The sequence below is a fragment of the Onychomys torridus genome, chromosome 4, assembly GCF_903995425.1.
Source record: "Onychomys torridus chromosome 4, mOncTor1.1, whole genome shotgun sequence".
NCBI classification, from domain to species: Eukaryota; Metazoa; Chordata; class Mammalia; order Rodentia; family Cricetidae; genus Onychomys; species Onychomys torridus.
In genome coordinates this window covers 90,984,793-91,006,968 of record NC_050446.1, presented here as the reverse complement: position 1 = coordinate 91,006,968, position 22,176 = coordinate 90,984,793, and the positions used below count along the sequence as shown (strand labels likewise).

General features: G+C 43.2%; 1 protein-coding gene across 3 annotated transcripts; it reads right to left on the bottom strand.

Moving 5' to 3' along the window:
- Positions 1-6,683: 6,683 nt before the first annotated feature.
- Tmco5a (transmembrane and coiled-coil domains 5A) lies at positions 6,684-21,924 on the bottom strand. 3 transcript variants are annotated; one of them, XM_036186293.1, is made up of 12 exons: positions 21,860-21,924; positions 21,309-21,352; positions 20,224-20,373; positions 19,691-19,814; positions 17,994-18,044; positions 17,227-17,298; positions 13,729-13,785; positions 13,237-13,296; positions 12,746-12,810; positions 11,699-11,756; positions 8,871-8,911; positions 6,684-7,064 (listed from the first exon to the last, which is right to left on the bottom strand). In XM_036186293.1, exons 2-12 carry the CDS (start codon positions 21,341-21,343, stop codon positions 6,866-6,868), a joined length of 912 nt encoding a protein of 303 aa, XP_036042186.1. In that variant the 5' UTR covers positions 21,344-21,352; positions 21,860-21,924; the 3' UTR covers positions 6,684-6,865. The 3 variants fall into 3 exon arrangements, with proteins under 3 accessions (XP_036042186.1, XP_036042187.1, XP_036042188.1); XM_036186294.1 differs by lacking the exons at positions 13,237-13,296; positions 21,309-21,352; positions 21,860-21,924 and having other exon boundaries at positions 6,735-7,064; positions 20,224-20,572; XM_036186295.1 differs by lacking the exons at positions 13,237-13,296; positions 21,309-21,352; positions 21,860-21,924 and having other exon boundaries at positions 6,735-7,022; positions 20,224-20,572.
- Between the last annotated feature and the right edge of the window lie 252 nt (positions 21,925-22,176).

Sequence of the window (22,176 nt, the reverse complement as noted above, 5' to 3'; positions counted from 1 at the left end):
TTGCCTAAGGGACAGAGGATGAGTCAGAGAAAAGGAAGGGAAATCAAATCTGGTTCTAGAACACAAAAGAATTTGAGCAAACCTCGTAGTTCATCCTGGTGGAGACAGAAAGTGAGCCAGAGCCGTCCCCGCTTTATGAAGTAGAAGGGAGGAAGGATAGAATAGTGTGGACAAGCTCTTCAGCCTATAGCTCAGGGTTAGGGAGCACATGGGAGGAGTGTCAGGCAAGGCTGAGAAATGGAGGCCTTCCTATGCATTGCCCCAGGTCCTGTGCCCCTGCTGGAGGGCCCCTCCTGCCTCTCTCATAGACCGCCCCCCCCCTTTCCCCCGCTCCTCTTTCTTGAAGTCAGGGCCTCACTCTGTCGCCCAGGCTTGCTGAAACTCACAATGCCGTGCAGGCTGCCCTCCAACTCCTGATAATTCTCCTGCCTCAGGCGCTTGCACCACTGCACCCCATATACCTTCAGTCTTTTCAAAATTGTTTGGTGTGTGGATGTTGGGAGTTGATCTCAAACCAGTGGAGGAGGCACAAGGAGCTACTGCTTGTTGTGACCATTCAGCATCCATCACAGTACTGCTCAGCATTCCTGCTTTCTTGGCGGGCCTCCCCACTCCCAAAGGAGAGTGTTTTACATGCACTTAAAACAGTCCGCACTGCACAAGAAATCTGAGGAATAAAAAGGAAATTGAGGCACTAACATCTTCCTTTAATGAGGCACTGAAGTGATAGGAAAACGTACAAAAGGGCTGGGAATGGGGAATAGCTGACAGAGTGTCGGCCAGGCATGCAGGAGACCCCGGGCTTGGTCCCCAGGACTGAATAAAAAGAGAGTCCTGGCTTGCAATCATAACTCTGGGAGTGGGAGGCAGAGTGTCAAAAGTTCGAGGTCATCCCTGACTAATAGTGACTTTGATGCAAGCCTGTGATGTGTGAGACCATGTCTCCCTGAAACAAAACAAAACAAAACAAACAAAAAAAGTCCTCCCATGTCTAGCCTGTCTCCCACAGATGCCGATTTTATTAGCATATCTGAACGTTCCCATAGGTTAGGTTAGCTTTTTGGGGGGACATCATGTGAATCTCTCCTCTGCAGGAGGCTGGTTTTTGAATGAGGGTGAGACAAAAATGCACTGGACCACTGATGGGAGGTGCAGATTCCAGATCCTACAGACTTTCAGGCACAGGGATGCAAGGTTGTGAAACAATGTTAAGTCTCAGGCAGACATTTAGAGAGCTCATGTACTCTGTGAGATACCCCAAATTATGTAAATCCCATCATTTGGATTCCATTTGTTTTTTGAAAAAACATGGGATCCAATGACACAATCCAGGAAAAAAAAAAAAAACCACTTTAAGAGAATTTAAATTTTAACACTACCCTTCCCTTCCACCTCACCATTAAACTCTGGTGGACTGTTTTAGAAGGAGAAGCCTCTAACTTTTCTTCCAATTCTACTACTCTATGGCGAGTCTCAGAGTCTCTCTGGCACCTATGTAATCTATACATATAACCAAAGGCTGGGATTTTCCTGAACAGGGGTAGGTAAATATATCCTTTTCCTTTGGGGTAAGCCCCAGCCTCTCCCTGGCTGGACATCTGGTCTACCTAGCTTCAAAAGAACTAGAGAGTTTAGGAGCCAAGTTGTAGTTAGAGTGAGAGCCAAACATGGATTCCAGCATTTTAAGTCAAAAACTGGGGAAATCAGGGTTATTTGTCCCAGAAAAAGGCTTGCTCATAAATTGGCCATAAGGACGTTTACCTGGGAATATCATATTTAATGCAATGATGCTTGATACACATGAAACAGAACATTGTCTGGCATATAACTGGTGGCCTACAAATCAAAGTCAAGGCCATGAACATCACATCTGCTCTGAGGAAGACACGGGGACTTAGGGAAAACCTTACAGATGTGTTAGAAGGATGCCAGGTCACTTAACATTAAGCTCCCAGACTTTTTTTTCCTTCAAGGTGAGGTCTCATGTAGCTCAGGCTGGCCTTAAACTCACTCTGTAGCCCATGATAACCCTCAACTACTTATCTTCCTGCTTCTATCTCCCATGTACTAAATTATAGGCGGGTGCTGCTGTACTGGGATCCAAACTTGGGTTCTTCTATGTGGGAAATACAATCTGAGAGGAAGAAGTGAATGCTCTGGGTAGAAGCCTAGGTTTTAATTTTCCCAGTGTGGAAGCAAAGGAAAGTAGCTTCATTAAAGATGAAGAGCTACCGCAGCGGGATGAGCCATACACACCTCCCATCTCCACAAAACAAGAGAGCTTTGGGTCCATTCAGCTTTCTGTTTATCTTAATGTATGTAGAGTTGTGGAGTGACATCTATTGGGGGAATTATCAAAGTCCTACTTCAAGATGCACTTAAGTTTAACCACAGAGGGGTGAGGGTCTATTGGGGTACACAGTCTGTGGATTAGAGCGATTCTAACTCTAGGTATTGATAGGTACTTTGTCGTTTGTACTTTGACGTTCTAGCCTACATACCATCCTTTGAAACATGGAACAAGTGGGCGACGGAGGTTTCCATGTGTCGGGGAACAGTGCCCTCTACTGTTCACGCAGAATTTATGCAGCTTGGTCAAGTAAAGGGCCTCCCTGCTGCAATAGCCCAGTTGCCTGCTGTGATGGAGACACCATTTGGAAAGGTAGTGTCTAGGTCTCAGGTATAAAAATGCTGCAGAAGCCAGCTAGCCAGTTGCAGCAGCTCTCTGGTCATGCAGTAGGTATCCTCTGATTTATTATTATTACTTTTTTATGCTGCGCATGTGCCCCGCCTGAAGCTCACAGCAAGCACCCAGGAGTTGTGTTCGGCCCTTTACCAGAGGAATTTTAAAAGCAGTGAAGCCAGCCACTGCACCTTAACTGTAGACCGCCTCTGCTTCAGAGGGTCACAACGTTAAGATTTCAAGCCATGCAAGGCAGAACAGTTACAGCTGTAGTCATAGGAACCACAGTACATCTTCAGCTACTGCATTCTGCCCCCAAACAATGCCCTCAGCACCCATCTTTATTTTAAACAACCAAAGATGCCGTTCTATAGATGCCAAGCTCGTGCTGTCCTTTCAATCTCAGCATTATCCCACTTAGCCGCAGCAGAGAAAATAGAGTGATGAACCATTTACGGAAGGGAAAAAAAGTCTTAAAATTTTCTTCAAAGGATTCTGAAATTACATTGCGTGGCAGTACTTTTTCACTTCTACTTCTGAGTTTCGAATGTATGAGGCGAGAGAGTGTCGACTCCCCTCACAGGGCAGAACACGCTGGTAGTGGGTTCCTTCATATCGTCTTTCTGTATGCCAAGAGAGTCTGTAACATACCACCAACTACCCGCCCAGTGGGGACAAGCTAAGGAAGGGCTAACGTGGTGTGAAATGCAGAGCTGGACTGGTAGCCTTCAGGACTGAGCATGGTGTTGGGTCTTCCCATTTAGGATACTTCAGTACCAGGAGACAAGTCAAAGTTATAAAGAATTTAACAGTCCCATACAGTTTAAGGAGTTAAGTTGCTCACCCACATTGAGACAGGACCTCACTTTGTAACTGGCTAGCCTGAAACTCACTCTGTGGACCAGTCTGGCCTTGAACTCAGAGATCTGCCTGCCTGTGCTTCAATCTTTTACTTCTGTTTAGTCACTTCCATTGAAAATATTAACCCAAGATTGACTTGTGCATGCATTCTCGCATGTGCGTGTGTGCGTGCATGTGTGTGTTTGTGTGTGTGTGTGTGTGTTTGTGTGTGTGTGTGTGTGTGCCTGTGTGTGAAGAGCACAGAGGCTGATGTTGACATTGTACTCCTCTACACTCTACACCTTGTGACAAAGTCTCTCAGTGAACCAGGAGCTCACACATTTTCAGCTAGATTGGCCCCCAAGCCTCTGGGATCTGCTTGCCTCCATTTGCTGTACCTTGGGGTCACTGATACATTACCCAGGTGCTAGGCTGGGGATTTGAACCCAGGTCCTCATGCTTTTACAGCAGGAATTTTACTACTGAGCCATCTCCTGAGACTTAGATGTATAAAAGGTTTTGTTTATAATTAATTCTTTGAGAATTTCATTTCATTCAGTGTATTTTGATTATATTTACTTCCCAAGATCCTCCAATACCACCCCCTTCCATCCTCCACTCTCACCTCCCTACCCCCCAAACTTTGAATTTTCTTAGTCTATCAGCCCTCCCCCGCCAAGCCCAGTTTGTGTTGCCCAGTGGCTTGTTTTCAATCCTTTGGTAAACATGTCACTGACCGTGGCAGCTGATCTCATGGTCTAGCATAACCCGCTGGTCTGACATCACTGCCCACTGGACATCATCATGAGGGAATTCTCCCCCTCTGTTTCCTATTACAGGACCCATTGTGACCACATGTATCTGTTTCCCTTTCTCCTTTTCTCAAGGACAGATGTTGTGCCTTTCTTGTCTTGTATCTCTTGCTCTTTTATATTGGCTTTTCCTCCTCCAGATAGGAGTGACATAAACTCAGGATTTGGAATAGTAACTATTTGGGAATTTAGGTATGCAGAGATGCTGCCTCAACAGCAGCTTAAGAACTAAATTTATGTCGGACTACAGAAGTAACTGGTTTAAACCGCTTTCTATTACATTTTCTCCAGCGGTGGACATTTTAGAGGAGCGTGGAAAGTGACTTCAGGAAAGATGTGCTCTTTGGAGCTTTGCTTAGGTGATTTTATGAACCCTTTAGGGTCCCAGGGCCCTAAGAGGAAAGATCCCTGACTACAGGAAAGGGGGGTGATCTCTGGAGAACAGGCTGGCTCTAGTCACCAGGAGTTTCCTGATAGACCAAAGTTAGAATCCATCTTAATTCTGAAAACTTGACCTTGGCGCTAATGGTTGAAACAGAAGGAGAGGTGTGCCTTGAGCACAGTGCTGAGATCTGAGCATGTGGCTTCCTGGGCTGTGCTCGGCACAAAGGGACACTCACCTGCCTCTGCAGAGCACATAGTGCTTGGGATCTTGGGCGGCTTTAAGGGTTCCAGAACAGGCCTGTCTTTCTCTCTGTGGCTCATATGTCAGTGGTATCTCTTTCTGTTATCCAGTGTGTCTTCATGTGTTTAGTAAATGATCCCTGCGCCTTGTGTAGCTAACTTTTCTACAGTGACATCATGTGGTCTCAAAAAGCAATAGCAGTGGACTGAACCAGCTCCTGTTCATTCCTGGCCAGTAGTGAACTTCAGAGCCGCCAGGGGTTCTGACAGAATGGCAAGGAGGGACTTGAACTACCCTGTCATAAGGCACTCAGGTGCTTTGGCAGTTTTGGAAAAAGAAGGGCTGTGGCCCTGTGTAAATGACCCTGAGCCTCAAAAGTGGTTTATACTAGTTGTGTGTGGTTTGGAGTCTTTGTTTATTGCAGCTCTAGAGACCTGGTTAATGACAGGATGCTTATTCTGATCTGTCTGTGGGAATTTTCAGTATCTCAGTCAACGATCTTGAGTACTTAGGAAGTTTGCTTGTGGGAAGACAGATGCAGCTCCTGCTTTAGGTTTGTTGAATTGCTAGAGCTGAATGATTAAGGGAATGTCTGCCTTTGCTTGTCCCGCATTCCTCTCTCCATTTCTGGAAACACAGGCTCTTTTCCTGTGGGAAACACACTGTGGACAACATAGCTGGTCTCCTTAACAATTTCTCACACACAGGCACTGATGGAGGGCAGCGAAGGAAATCCGATGCCCTGCTCTATTAATCTCCTATTTCCTTCAGTCAGGGTCTCATGGACTCTGAAGCCCACTCTTTAGGCTCAGCTACCCTGCCAGAGAGCTCCCAGGATTCATCTGTCTCTCTTCTTCAGTATTGGGCTTTCAGGCACAGCTTTTTTTTTTTTTTTTTTAACATGGGGGCCAGGGATTTGAACTCAGGTCCTCATTCTTCCACAGCAAAAGGTTCTTACCCAATGAGCCAATTTCCAGTTCCTCTTCTCCTTTTTCACCTCTCCTATTCCCTAACAAGGAATTGGACAGCTGCTTCAAGCTTGACCAGTCAGAAAGTCTGTCCTGCTGGCCACAGTGACTGTGGGATGGGAGATAAACTATTTACCTCAGGGTGGCCAGCCTGTTCTCTGGGCTTCGCAATGAGAACTATGGGCAAAGGTGATTTCACGCTGCTGAGGTTGCTAATGGGGAAGCACAGAATTTAGGGTGCTGACAGTCATGAAGGAAAAGGGGAAGGACCAAAGAGAAAGAAAGGAAATGAAACCTGACAACATTTGGAGGCTTCTTCCAGCCTTGCCTAGAATATTATAATCTCTTATATTCAGAGATTTTGGTTGTTGTTGATTGTTGTTTTTATTTATTATTGTTATTATTTAGAGAGAGGACCTTCCTATATTGCCTCTGCTGGTATTGAACTCATGGTCTTCATGCCTTAGTCTCCCGAGTATCTGATGTGACAGGTGTGTGACACTATAGTCAGGCCTGTTGACGGATATACACACTAGGTTAGTTGACACTACCTTAGAGTCTAATGTAAGTTCAACTGTAAGTAGTTGGGGGTGGGGGGCTCTTCCGCATTGCAGGGATGCCAGTCATTAGATTTCAGAGATCCACGGGACTCACCAGTCAGTGCTAACTTTCCAAGTATCTATAGAATTCTGAAATTAGCCAGATTTGTTCACCATGGTGTACCGTTCATTTTATCCATTCATCCAGAGACTCACTGACAGAGTTCTTTACTGGGCAAGGTTAATCTTGGAAAAGTGACATGGAGACAAATGGTCACCACGGTCCCAACCTTGAGGGAAAAACTGAGGCATACCTCTACCCTCCACAGATTTGGCCACCTCCCGTCTATAAGCCCATGTCCCTCTTGCCTGTTGCTGACCACAGACACAGCTTGGGGTCAGTGGGGTAACATGTCTTCTGTCTCAAGTGTGAGAGATGGGAAGAGGAAGCATCGCAGTTTCCACAAGACGTCCCTGCTCAGTATCCTGGGCAGTGCGTTGATTAGGAGGTCGGGATTTATAAAGCTTAAATGGAAGATCAGGTACCCCAGCAATCTGATGAAAAATAGTGTGGTAAAAAAGAGGGAGCGAAAAATCCTGAAAGAGAAACCCCAGAAACTGTTAATCAGGAGTTACAAAACCTGGAACAGAATAGAAACTCAGACCTGAGCACCTCTCACGTCTTTGTATTCTGCTGTCAGCCCTTAATTTACTCCCATTGCTTAGTCAGTTACTCCTTCCATGTACCCTATCATATTTTTGTTGTGCCATTTCTCATCACACAACTTCATTTTGTTCCCTTAGTTTTGATTTTTTTTTGGGCAATTATTTTCCAAAGTAGTTAGTTGCATCTAAGTGTGTATTTCTGTAGGCCCACATCTCTTCCAACATAATTTTATCAGATGCTTAAGATTTTGCCAGTCAAACAGTTATAAAACAAGAACTCATTTGGCCTCAATTCACATTTCCATAATGAACATTGAAAGTGAACATTGGTCCATAGGCTAGTTGGTCTTACATTTTTCCTTCCTCTTGCCCATGGTAGTTTGCGCTTGTTGACTTACAGGAACTTTTTATATATTGTGGATGTAGATCCCTTTCCATCATGTCTAATGTTCTAAACTTCCACTTTTATAATGTTTCCTGGTTCTCTGGTATCAGAGAACAAAGGTTCTTAATTTTAATAGGATCTTGTTGTCAACCTTTCATTTGATTAGTGATGTACTTAAGTCAAGTGTGATGATATATGTTTGGAACCCCAGCAGTTGGGAGGCGAGGCAGGAGGGTCATAAATTGAAGACCAGCACAGTGATCTCCTGTCTCAAAAAGCTAAACAACAAAACAAAGTAAGTCTAGAAAGATATTCCCATTTTTCTATTTAAAGTCCATGCAGGTTTGTAAATATCTGCAAACTCATTATTAGTTTTGCTCTCCATGCATGCATTTGAGTATGGATAGGAATTAACGGGCTACTTCCAAGGAATTAACCATGGCAGCAACTAGAGTGAATCCTGCTGGACTCTGCTGTGATGATGTAGAGGAGCAGCCTGGGGGTTCTGGGAGCATCCTGCTCTGCTCATTGTCTCAGGAATGTCTTAGCTAGGGATATGGGAACATGCAATACTTCATGTATATGATACAAAAGGGTGTTCTCCTTAACCAAAGTTCCCAGACAATTGGAGTTGACTTTTAAGCACCAATAATTTTAGCTGTCTTGATGGAACTCTTTCTAAACTGTATTTCATGCCACTTTGAATATATGTTTTTTCATGCCTTCTTAAGCAGATCATATGTAACATAATCTGACCTCTTCTTGCATGTGAGGGGCTAACTGAATACTAATTATTACTTGCTGTCAAATGTTCCCTCAGGACTCATATGTGCTCAGGGGGTCACTTGGGCATCCTGTTCATTTAAAGAGTTTAAAAGTTCTATTGTGTGATGGATACTATTAGGGATTTCTTTCCACAAATCTTTTCTGTTTGTTATGTCTGCTGTTAGATGGTGGTACACTTTCTTCTAGGGGTTCTGTCCCCCTACTTCCTGTCTACCGGTGCTACTGAGAGACTGTATGCAACAAGCTACTTCAAACCATACAAGGGAGTGAGGGAGTTAATGTGGGAGCTGCCACATCTTGACTGAGAATGAAAACTTGGATTCTGCATCACCAAGTTGCTGACTTCTGACACTGGAGAGTTGAGTCTAGCAGTTGCCTTTGGATCAGAAGTCATGTCACTAGAACTGAGTTACACAGCTGGTGACACAAGTCTGCTGGTGTGTGTGTGTGTGTGTGTGTGTGTGTGTGTGTGTGTGTGTGTGTGAAGTTCTCCTTGTTTAGATTTTGCTCTTTGCCAGAATAGCTCCTTAGCTTTGCAATAGTTTAATGGAAGAGGTCTTGCTTACCTTTTACTGAACCTTGATGCCTTTTTGGTGATGGAATCATCCTGGAAGAAACACCAATAGTAAATAAGCGATTTTTGAAAACTGCCAGATAACACTAGTGACTCATCAGTTGAATATTATATTGACATAAATCTTACAAATTCTTGCCGGGCGGTGGTGGCACACGCCTTTGATCCCAGCACTCGGGAGGCAGAGGCAGGCAGATCTCTGTGAGTTCGAGGCCAGCCTGGGCTACCAAGTGAGTCCCAGGAAAGGCACAAAGCTACACAGAAAAACCCTGTCTTGAAAAAAAAAATTCTTGATATTGGTACAAACACATGTAATTTTCAAAGATGAAAGTTTCTTTTTAAAGATTTATTTTATTTCATTTTAAACTTATGTGGGTTTGTGTGTGGATATGCATATGTAGGTTTGAGTGTGGTGATACTTTATTTGTGCTGAAATGTGACATTTTATTTGTATGTTATAAATAAAATTTGCCTGGAGATCAGAGGTCAGTGAGCCATAAACAAAAGTCAAGCAGTGGTAGCCCACACCCTTAATCCAATCACATGGCAGGCAGGGTCTCTGTGTGGTCTAGGACACAGCCAAGCGTGGTGACATGAGCCTTCAATCCCAGTACCAACCATAGAGACCTGGAGGTCTGTATAGACAGGTAGTGATGAGGAAGTGACGTGGCTGGGCTTAGAGCCAATGAGAAAGCAGAACAGGAAGGCAAGAAAAACACAGGTTAGACAGGAAGAAGCTCTCTCTGCGGAAGTGAGGGCGGCAAGGTGGTAAGATAAGTAGTCCTGGCTCTTCGCTACTTCTCTGCTCTCTTTGGCTATTTCCTCTGTATTTGGCGCTGGGTTTCTTATTTAATAAAACTGTTTAGAAACTCGTCTACACCCATGGATGCCAAAAGAGGGTGTCAGATCCCCTAGGTGATTGTGAGCTGAATGACTTGGGTGCTGGGAACTGAACCTGAGTCCTCTGCAAGAGCAGAAAGCGCTCTAAATGCTGAGCCATTTCTTTCTGCCTTGGTTTTTACACACATACATGACTGATATAAACTAGAGAAAGATAATTATTAATGAGGTAATACTATAACTGGTAAGTGACCTACAAACTGGGCCCTCAGAGTCCACGTTCCTAGCTCTTTAAATTTCTCATTTACCTTCTACTTAGACAAGGGGAATTTATAGCCCATGGGAATCATACAGACATGCCCTACTAGAGAAGCTTCAAAAGGATGAAAGTAATCTCAAAAGGAGGCTTTCTGGGTTTCTTTCCTTTCCTTTTCTTTTTGGGCTTTCTTCTTTTCTTTCCTTCCTTCCTTCCTTCCTTCCTTCCTTCCTTCCTTCCTTCCTTCCTTCCTTCCTTCCTTCCTTCCTTCCTCCCTCCCTCCCTCCCTCCCTCCCTCCCTCCCTCCCTCCCTTCCTTCCTTGTTTGCTTTTCGAGACAGGGTTCTCTGCCCTAGCTATCCTGGAATTCCCTCTGTAGACAAGGCTGGCCTCAAACTCACAGAAACCCACCTGCTTCTGCCTCCTGAGCGCTGGGATTAAAAGTGTGCACCACCACTTGACCAGCTTGATTTCTTTGATACTTCTCTTCCAAAATACTTTCTCAGATACTTTATTGCCTTTATAAAGTACTTTTGAAATCAAGAGTAAGAGGAGTTTTGCCTACATTTCGAAGCCAATAGAACTAGAATCAGATACTGGAAATGGGTTCTGTAGCCTGAGGGGACTAGAGTGCTGTGGCAGGTGCTCAGCTGTTCAGGCCGCCTTTCCTGAATGAAGGCACTTGAATATCACTGGTCATTGGACCCTCATGGGATTATAATGGGCTTTGGGAAGACAAATCTATTTTTCTCTGATTGTTACTAAGAATAAATCCATCGATGGGCCTCTGAGATTGTATAGGACATGTGAGCATGGTCCAACAGAAGCGAGTGTCTGGTGGATCCCAGGACCATAGGGTAACATCTGGTAGTTTCTCTTATGGAAAGAGATGACCATCTCTTTGGTTCTGATATTAAAAACAAAACAAAACAAAACAAAACAAATGTCACTGAGTTGGTTCAGTGGTTAAGAGTACTGGCTACTCTTCCAGAGGTCCAGAGTTCAATTCTCAGCAACCACATGGTGGCTCACAGCCATCTATAGTGGGGTCTGATGCCTTCTTGTGGCATGCAGACAGAGAACTCATATACATAAAATAAATGAATCTTAAAACAAACAAAAACCCATTTATCTTGACTGCATGGAAATCTGGTGATTGTCAACCTTGGCCTGAAGGCCAGTGTGACCCAGTGTGCCTGTTGGTGTGAGAGAAGAAGGCTGAAAGGGCTGGTACCCTCCTTCCAAAAAAGTCTGCGACTTTAGACCTTTGCCTGTGAGCTGGTGATTTCATGATGTTAACTATGGGCAGACATTGAAATGTGACATTAAGAAGTATGACTTTCTATGTTTTAACTTACAGAACAGCTTCAGCTACATGGTGTCAGATACCTGGGTGCCTTGTGTTGTGAAAGATTCAAGACTGTGTTGGGAGGAACAGAAAAGAAAGGGCATGTGCTACATCTGCCTCCTCTTATACAGCATACCCTCCATTAATGCCCTTTCCAACTTTCGTTTGGAATTCTTAGGCTAGCTTTGGAGAATCTGTCTTTTGTATGTGTAAAAGTGGGGTAGACAATTGCTACTTTGCATCTTGGTTGTGGGTGAGTAAAGTTGGAAATGTTTGCAAAGTGCAGTGAGAAAACTGGACATCTACTTGGTGACTCACAGTTCCTGGAAACTCCCTTTGTAGGCAAAGGTACTGAGTGGAACGAGTAGAATTCTTACCTTATTATTTAGGCTGTTGTTCTTTTTTCTCTCAGAATCCATGCTTAAGACTTTTGATCTAGGAGGAAAAGGAACCACAGAAGAGACTGGACAAAGCATCCACACATTCATAATACACAGGATAGTTATTTAAAAGATGCTTTATATAATAGCATAGCCATTACCTATAGCTGTTTAAATAAATTTAAATGGATACCCAGCTCCTTCGCTACATTTCTCATCTTCTAAGTACTCAGAAGTCAGTCACTGATAGACAGTGGCTTCCTATTGGATGGCACAGAAAGTTCTACTAGACAACTCTCTTCTAGAACATCGGCTTAACAGTGAAGTCCTAATCTAATTCCCAACAAGCATCTAGAGAGACCTGAGAGTGTCCTTCAGATCAAGGACCTCTATGTCCTAGGACCTGGCTTCTATGTTGCCATTTGTAAATGGCTGACTTAGAGGATTACACAGCTGTGGCTTCTTGTTTTGAGCCAAAGACCCTCCAGAAATTTAATAAACAGAAATCATATTCATTAAGACTAGCTCATAAAAGGTGAAATGATGGAGGCAAGTCTCATTGTTTTGGTTCTGTACTATTGACACCTGAGAAGGAGAGCAAGAGTCTTGGCATTTCTAGTTTATAGTGTTCATAGCTCAATAGAGTTCACAGTTCTCAGTTTCAGAACACATATCATCAGTATCTCCAGGAGTGCATTTCATGCCTATATTATGATTGGAATTTTACATATTTAGGTAAGTAAGAATGATGATGATTTTAAGTTCATCCTGTGAACAGTGAGGAATACCCCACTTATACCAAGGATTTTGGATACCAGCACTTTTTAAGTGCATGCTTATGCAATTAATCTTAACCCAAATGATAATGTGGCAGTGTGATAACGTTATGAAGATATGTTTCTATAGTATTCTAAGACTGTGATTCTAACAAGATTACAAAAGAAGGGGCCCATTCTGTTTCAGAGGGGACCTGGGAAGAGTTGAGCCTGACTTAGCTGAGAAGGGGTTACCACTAAACCAGGATTTCCTTATGTTAATGCTCACACTTCTCTTTCAAGGAATCCAGTCTCCAGCTCTTCTTCTATCCTCTTCAATGCTTCCTGGTACTTCTTTAAAGAGAATTGAAGGGAGCCACAGTTACTATTTGGGCACTTTATGATTTCTCTAAACATGCAAGCACTTATCTCTAGACTACACAAAGAATCCTTGGCATTCCAATGGCCACATCCTCTCAACCCACCACATTCTCTCCCCTTACTCTTCAGTGGTGGATAGGTTCCCAAGAGTAACTGGGGTTAGACAAAGAGACATTCTTGTTATTAATTTAAGGACACAGACACTGAGATAGCATATCAGCAGTTACCAAGAGTCAAGGGACAATAGAGTGATATGTGCTGGGGACTGATGACCACACAGGCTCTCCTTAGCACCATACTGAGATAATTTTTTCTAGGTAGTATCCCTTGGGCAGCTTGGCTACATTATATCCTGTCCCTGAGCAATCCCTTTGCTGTCCCTTGCTTGGGAAGCTGTACCTTTATGCAGAGAGTTTGATCTTTGCAGAGCTGAGACACAAACACATAGTCTTCCATTATCTGGAAACCAAAGTTGAGTCTTCCATTTTCTCCGCTTATTACCATAAGAGGAGAAGTACATATGCCCACCCCTGTTTCTAGACCCACAATGTAAACCTTTGCTGTATGTATGAATTCATTTCACCTTGGGGGACAAATAAATCATGTTTTATAGTCCAAATGGGAATTATTTAAGGGAAATTTGGAAAAGGAATAGATACTAGTATGTATTAGACACATATGTTGGGATGTGTTCTGTAAACATGTTTAACTGAAGAAAATCTGGAGGATTGGGTTTATCCCTCCACCCCCGCGTTTTAAACCCACTATTTATACCCATGATGGTCCTGAATCTGGAAGCTGATGATACATCAATCTTTTGAGGGATACATTACATTGCTGGAGGATTATGTTTCCCATTCTTGGGAAGAACTTTGGAATCCCTGCTCTTACCTTGGCAAGCTCCTTTTCTTGGTCCGCACAGCAAGATTCCAACTGTTGTAACTTAACCTGTTGAAAGGAAAGCATCAAAAGCCTTACCGGATGAAAATGCAGAGGGTAGACACATCATCTCAGTGACGCTCTGCTAGCTCTTGATGGGTCAGGCTGCAGTCGACGGGGGCTTTGCACACCCCGCACTTTGCAGCTGAACAGACTTCTCAGTCTTTTACTTTTGCCTTTGGATTCTTCTTTTTTTTTTTTTTTTTGGAGCCGAGGATCGAACCCCGGGCCTTGCTCTTGCTAGGCAAGCGCTCTACCACTGAGCTAAATCCCCAACCCCGATTCTACAGTTTTTAAGCTACTTTTGTCAGAGCTTACGAGTCTTGAAGAACGTGGCTTTCCCTATTCTCTCCCGCCCCGCCCTGCCACCTTCCTTTTGAGACGGCAGTTCTCTGTGTAGGCCTGGCTGTCCTGAAACTTGCTCTGTAGTTATTTTGGTCCAGAGCTTTTGCTCAGTATTTTATTCCTCACTATATTCTTTCTTCCTTGTTTTTATCTCCTTAACTATTTGGAAAAACACTATTTTATATGTCACTATAGTAAACTAACTAACACACACAAACTCACTTTCTCTCTCTGTGTGGAGAACCAAGATCAGTGAGCCCTTTGCCTCCATGAGGAGCTTTCATTATTGTTGAGGACATAACAAAAAAGTCAATACAATAATGGTCTCTGCAAAAAAGGCAATAAAAACAGAATGTGAGCAGTGCTGTGTTATAATAGGTGTGAGAGGCGGCAGGAAAGGCCTCTGTAGCGAGACGATGCTTGAGCTGAGACCTAAATATTAAATATTAGTCTGATAGATATTTGAAAGAAATACATTTTGTGGGGAAGCTATTGCCAAGGCTAAGGTCAGGAAGTAGTGCACGTTTGGTGATCATGAACAGGTAGATGAGTATGGCAGGTAGCACAGATAGGGAAGGCAGATAGGGCCTAGACTGTGGGCCCTTGTAACTTTTAGTAGGAGTGGCCTAGGTTATGGGACCTTGTAGCTTCTAAAAGGAGTTATACAACCCCATGGATCAATGGGTCTCAACCCACGGGCTGTGACCCCTTTGGGGATGTCAAATGACCCTTTCACAGGGGTCACCTGAACACATCTGCATATCGGATATTTATATTATGATTCATAATAGTAGCAAAATTACAGTCATAAAACAGCAACAAATTAATTTTATGGTTGGGGTTACTACAACATGACCACAACACAACAAAGCATTAGGAAGGCCAAGAACCATTTCCATAGAGTCTAGAAGGAGTTGTCTAGGTTGTATTACAGAACCCTGGAGTTAGTAAATGGAGTTTGGATCTTTAATTGCAGTGTGAATCCATGGGAGGGCTTAAGGACATATAAGGACAAAGTCTTGTTTGTTATTTGAAAGAACAATTTTTTCCCGGTATAGAAAATGGGTGGTTTAAGAGTAAAATAAGAAGCAAGGAGAATGGTTACTGAGGCGATTTCAGTTGACCCTGTTGCAGTGACTTTCAGAATAGGGAGTAACAGGGTAACAGGTGGAGAGGAGGGGTTGTACTTGGGATGTGTGTTGGAGGCCGAGCAGAATCACCACACTTCTCTACTCAGCTCAATTTTTCTTCTTCCATCTAGATGCCATGATTTGACATCTGTACTCTGTACAGCTACTTCTCCCTTCAGTTAATTACATCAAGGGTAGTCATCCAGATGCTCCAAGAGCTAGTCTTTCAGGCCGATAGTGTGAGTCCTAAGGTTTGGGAGCAGATATCTCCTCCAGTGGCTGGCCTGATTACTAATATGCTGGAGGAAAAGAAGCAAAAGAGATACTGTGCATCCCACAATAGTCACATCAGAACGTCATGGAACAGATGGCTCACAGGGCTAATGACATCCTCCAGCAAAGGATGGAAGTAGTTCTCATGAAGGCTGAGATGCTGATAGCCACCATAGCCAGACCCAATGTGTTTTCTGTTGGTCATGGCTGGGTTACCTACAGCAAAACCTGTTCTGCCAAAGGATCTCTGCAGACTACTGGTCTCCTGGCTGCTTACCCGGCACTGCCAGGGTCTTTGTAACCCTTCCTAGTCTTATCTCCAACTTCCTCCTGATGTAGCCTCAGACCACCCCATCCTTCTCCCCAGATGTTTCCTACAGGAGTACAGTCAAGCAGGTTTGCTTGCTGGCTTTGGACTGCCTTTGTGTGTGGCCCCCAGTACTAAACTGGCCAGCAGAAGATGGGACATAAATTCAATATCCTTCCATTCTCTGCTTTTATCTTCAGCATCTCCATTTCTTCTGAGGCTTCAAGTAGTGTGGGTTTTTGAATGTATAGGGAAGTTGGATTAGGACAAAGATGTGATTCTAGAGAAAAATGTCTTGGGAATTTTATCTTCTTTCTCAGTACAAAAAAAATATCTCTAATTCTTGCACTTTTGATTAGATAGGTTGTGGTTTGATTTGGATCCTTAGATCTGGAATATAATTAAAGAAATGCTTCATGTTCATAGTGTGTTTAGAAAATAGAGATCATTAAATAGTTTAGGGACTAAGTGAACAAATCCTTTTTGGATTGCAATCAATAAATACACCTTACTTTACCTTTAGTTGACAAAAGACATATAGAACCTAGGTCAGCCTCTATGCGTAACCTCAGCCAGAATTCTAAGTAACAACGTGAACATTATTAGATAACTCTGTGGGCATTTGGATAACACAAAGATGAAAGAATATTCCATATACACAATCTCATTTGTTCCTCAAACTGAGACTGTGACAGCATGATGAAATAGCCTAATGACACACATCAGATTAAGAGCTAGAGACAGGGTTTAAATGAGGGACTTCACTCCCTCAAGAATTTGTACTCACATATGCTCTGTTCTTCCAAATAGTAGAGAGAATAAAATCTGTTGCAGAGAGAAATTCTGAATTAAGGACAGAGGAGCGATGCTGGGAATGCTGGGAATGTGTTGCTCTGATCAGTTGATAAATAAAACACTGATTGGCCAGGGGCCAGGAAGGAAGTATAGTGTAGGCAGGATAAGGAGAGAGGAGAATTCTGAGAGGTGGAAGGCTGAGTCAGGAGACACTGCCAGCCGCCACCAGAAGAAGTAACATGTAAAGAAACCGGTAAGCCACGAGTCATGTGGTAAGATATAGATTTATATAAATGGGCTAATTCAAGACATAAGAACTAGATAGCAAGAAACCTGCTATGGCCATACAGTTTATAAGTAATATAAGTCTCTGTGTATCTACTTGGGTCCAAGCGGCTGGCCGCAGGGCTGCAGGGGCTGAACAGAACCAGGGAAACTTTAGCTATAGAGTGAGACCAAGACCTCGTGGCTCTGGTTATGTTAAGTTGGTACAGGCCAAAGCACCAAGAATTTGCAGCAACTTTGATGACCGTGTCTAACTTGACAGCCATTTTCCTGGCCATGCAGTTCAAACCCACCCGAAATTGCTTGAGCACTTACCTTTGACTCTTCTGGAGTTATATCCAGATCACCTTGTTCACATCTGACTATCTTTTGTGATTTCCTTGTAAGCTAAAGTTTCAAATAAAAAGCACATTTCAAATACAAACATAAATACTACTGCTGCTGCTGCTACTACTACTGCTATTAAAAATAATCAGAGAGAAAAGATTTCCTCTGGTGTGGGTTAAGAGTCAGAGTTATATGAAAGCTTTGAGGAGACAGCCTTGAAAGATACTTGGTGTCCTGTGGATCCATCTTTGCTCTACTCGTGTCTTCCTACTTGTCTTGTGACCTAGTTAGGGTCAGCAAGTACTCCTTCCAAGCCCCATTTCAAGATGGGATACATAGAGCTTCAAGGTGAGTCAGAAAGGATATCCATGTTAAGTTCTCTGTAATGTGGAGTGGGTGCAAGAAGAAATCTTTAGGGATTAAGGGTAGTTGTGTGTGCTATAGTCTCTGTTGAAGATAAAGCTAACTTCTCATTAAGGTTCTGGTTAAGCACTGTTATGGAGTATCTATTTTCTTGTGATAGAATGGAGAGCTAGTGAGATCATTAAACACCTATCCACTACTCCTTCCACTCCATACTGACAGAGAATATTCATGGATTTTTGACATGAGCCTTAACCTCAGGAGAGTGGGTCAGAGAGAGGGATCCATGCCAAACTAAGGCCTTTGTGACACCCGAATCTACTTTCCTTATCTTGCCTCTTTGGGAACCATGATGCTGTGGAGGCACTGAGGAACATAGAGTCCCATCCTACCTTTCTCTGAAGTTCTGAGATACTGTGGACCAGAGCCTCGTTCTTCTTCTCCTAGAGAGAGAAAGAACCAGAGTGTAAGTTTGAATCATGGTAACATCATCTTTTTTCCCCTGAGACAGGGTTCCTCTGTGTAGCTTTGCGCCTTTTCCTGGATCTCGCTCTGTAGACCAGGCTGGCCTTGAACTCACAGAGATCTGCTTGCCTCTGCCTCCCGAGTGTTGAGATTAAAGGCGTATGCCACCACTGCCTGGCTTTATCATCTACTCTTATTCAATTGGTATTCCCATTTCATTAGGCAGTTTTTTTCTTACATAGGTTTGAACTTATTTGTACAATGTAAGTAGATCTTGAAATTAAATCACAGGTGCAATAATCAGCAGCATATGAGGAATATTGATATTTACGTTCCCAGTACTAAATATTACCTGAGAAACCTTATTCTCCCCAATTCCCTCCCATGCATGGACATAGTCTTTGTATGCAAACAAGATTAGCTTAAAGCCTCCTTTCTAGGACTAGGTTTCATGGCACCAGAATGCTCCATGGAAGCTTCCAAACTAGAGAAGCAATCAACAGTCCTATCCATTTGTGCCTCCCATGAATCATAATACCAATCAGCATGGCATGAAAACCCTAAGGATACAATAGTGGCATTCACACCTTGATGACAACCAACAGCTCTCTAATTGGACATAAGACCTGCTCAACAAGAGAGAAATCATGCCAGGTACTGAAACCTAGCCAACTACCCAGGGCCAGTGAAGTCATGGATCGTGGAGGAGAACCTACCACCACTTTACTAAATCAGCGCAATCATATTCTAAATGATTCTCTTTATATGCACAGACAAGTATAGTCCTCACCCTTCATCAAGGAAACTTCTCTTTGCAACAGACAGAGAACATTACAAAAAACCCACAACCGACCAAAATGCAGAATTGAACCTAGTCCCAGCTGATATATCCTTAATACAGCTCCTGCCTCTAAGGTTCAGGGATCTTGCCAAAGAGGAAGAGGAAAATTGATAATAGCCATAGGAATAGGACATTTCATGTGAGGTTATGTCTCTTAGAAATGTCAGAAGCTACACCCATAAAGTCTCTTCCACATGTATACCTAAATGTGACTTGAAGAAGGATGACACCAGTAGATACACTAAGGCCAATGAGGGCCTCAATCCTATACAATAGTACAGTCAATTAAGAAACACTGGAGAGAAACAGCCTCACCCAGAAAAGAACACACTAATTCATCATCCAGTACCAAATGATCAGCCATGAAAAAAATACATGATACAGACTGTAACAAGATACAGACTGAACAGGTTATATTTATATATTTAGCAATACACACACACACACACACACACACACACACACACACACACACACGCATGTAACAACAATTAAAAAAGAGGAATGAATTCAAAAAAGAGCAGAGTGGAGTATGTGAGAGGGTTTGAAGGGAGGAAAGGAAGAGGGAAATGAAGTAATTATAATCTCAAAAACATCTAAAAAAAAGAATGAAAATATGCTAATTACATGTTTATGTTGACTTTATATTGAAATGATATTTCAGTTATGTGGGATTCTTATCCCATTAAGATTTACAGCGACTGGCTTAGTTGAAGGGGCTGTGCTCTAGGGTGAGGCCAGGATGAAGCCCATTGGCCTTGCTTTCCCCAGTGTCGTACTTACAAGTCTGGTTGTTTCTTCCTCCAGCTCCAGCAGAGCCCTTTCTCTCTCCATCACAGCACAGTTTTCCTTCTCCCAATCCTCATCTTCTGCAGGGTCTCCAGTCTGGGTGACCTCACTTTCCAACCTGGATGATGCAAGTGTAAGCCAGAAGGACCCATGATGGCCAAGTTCAGAAGTGATAAAATGCAGGGCTTGATGACTACACGTGCATCTCAAGTTAGAAACTCTTCTTTCCCAGGTCCATAGAATCAGGTCATTTCCAAGCCATATAAAGAAAGAACTGCCTTATCCCGGGCCAAACACTCCGGTGTTCATCAACTCAAGGAAAGCTCTGTCTAGTCTTTTAAGTAAAATACTTTTAAGCTTGCTGTGTTTGAATGTCTTAGCCAGGGAAAAATGTCAGAGTGAAGGGTAGTTGTTTGCTCCATGAGATAGAGTTCTCTAGAGAAAGCAGGAAAATTGAGGGTTTCTGTCTGTCTCCCCCACCTCTCTTCTTTCAGGTTGAGAACTTCCATCATGAAACCTAGACTTACCTCTGGATTTCACTTTCTTTTTCTTGTATTTTGAGAAGAAGCTCTTGGTTGGCTTCATCTATTCTCTGCATATCCCTTTCAAGGTCCATGTTCAAACTGATGATGTTCTTCTTTGATTGGGCCAATCTTAAGATTTCCATTTTTTCTGACCTATAGGCTCAGCCCCCCAAATAAACAAGGGCTGGTTATCTCAAGAGGAAAGATCAGTGGACCAAGTGGGCTCTCTAGAAAATAAATAATTCATCTGCTGTGCTCTTCCTGGGAGCACACTTTTCTATTTTCATTCCTGGATACTCATACATCTGAATCACACCCTGCAATGTCTTCGTAATTCTCAACCCAGCAGGGGACATCTTGAGATGCATCTCCAGTCTGATTTCAAGAGAAGCTTCACTTCCTTAAATAGCCTTGTACTGGAGAGAACTGTTTCCCATGGCAACCTTTTCCTAAATTGTTCTCAAAACATGCTTATGCAATACACTTTTATTGACTATTTTTATCTAGGCACCTGCTCCATCACTTCTGAGTTTGTCTGCTTCATTCAGAGACAGAAGTCTCTACCACCATGATAGTGCTTCAATCTTTCCATCCTTGCTTCCCCTTCTCTTTGATTTCTGATTATAATGTTTGAGATTCTCATATGAGGGCCATTTCAGTGAGCACATATTTGTATTTCAGGAACATCATTCAATAGCACAAACATCTGTTTTGAAAACTGTGAGTGAAATGATAACTTTAGGAAGAGTACCTAAGTCAAGGGAGGCTCACACTAAACTTTTTCTAGCATGTAAAATAATCCATTGGTTTGCCTTTGGAGTTCTCAAGTGGGAATAGAGTAGTATGGCCCCGGGGATTTCGTTTTGAGTGACATGAAGCACGGTATTGGAAAATGGAGTCCTATCTTGGAAGGGCTGGCTTGGGTAGTGTATTTACAGTAGTTACCACTTCCTGTAGGAGTGAAGTGTGTGGGAGATGGGTGCAGGGGAGAGGAGGGAGAGGTGACTGGAAGATTAGAGAGGGTATTGCCAGCGACCTGCCTCACACCTGGTGCCTGGATGCCGCCTTTTGTAGTCACTATTACTTACTCGTAATCTAGCTCATTTTCCTTCTGTTCTTCCATTGTAGATGCCTGAAATGTTAGCAGAGATACGGTTACGAACTGCAGAAGTGGGTCCAGCAATCTCCCCAACAGAAAGTCCATGAACTGGTTTTCTCCCTTCAGAGCCCCTGAGTTAGATATGACAAAATAACCCAGCTTTTTCTGTTCCTCATCTGACTCGGCATCAGGAAGTGAGGGTATAGAGGCCTGCAGGAAAATTCCCTAAGATGTCTCACAAGCAAACACCTAGAGGTAGTTTGCCATAACAACTGGGTTTGGAAACCCAGACAAAGCACTAGGAAGAAACAGAGGTCTTCAGTTTTTCTTGTATTCTTTCTTAATGACCTGCTGCTTTCCTAAAGGTCTCAGGGCATGGATGTATGCGTATCACCATGCTGGAAAGTCATAGTTGTTCCCTAGTCCTTGGCCACTGCAAGCTTGGTGGGAAGCATGCCAATACTGATCAGGGATCTGAAAATGAAGTAGGAGGAAACTCCATGGCCCTCTCTGCCCTCTGGCTTCTTCTCCAAACTTTACCTCCCTTCTCCGGCTGTGCTTTGGCTTCCTGATCCTACCCTAGTCAATTAGCTTCTGAAGACTCTCATCTCTTCCCACTGGAGCCCTCCAACAGAATGTCACAACCTTCCATGGGGTGATGACTCCACAATTGACATAGGAAGGGCAGGGTGGTGTGTCACAGTGGTGCCATTGACAAAGTCAGAACCTCTTTATGGCTAAGTCTGCCCTAAGCAGGGACAAACTTCAGGGAATCTTGTTTCTAGGCAGTAAAAAGGGGGAGTCTTCCTTACTATGTCTCTCTAGTAAATAGGGCTTTCTTCCTGCCCAAGTGTGAA

Excerpts from the sequence above, each read along its gene's own strand:
- Tmco5a (XM_036186293.1), bottom strand. The coding sequence starts at position 21,343 with ATGGAAGAACAGAAGGAAAATGAGCTAGATTACGA. Across the intron at positions 13,297-13,728 it reads AAGAAAAGGAGCTTGCCAAG|ATAATGGAAGACTATGTGTT; the intron begins GTAAGAGCAGGG and ends TTTGGTTTCCAG. Across the intron at positions 11,757-12,745 it reads GGATTCCTTGAAAGAGAAGT|ATCAAAAGTCTTAAGCATGG; the intron begins GTGAGCATTAAC and ends TTTTCCTCCTAG.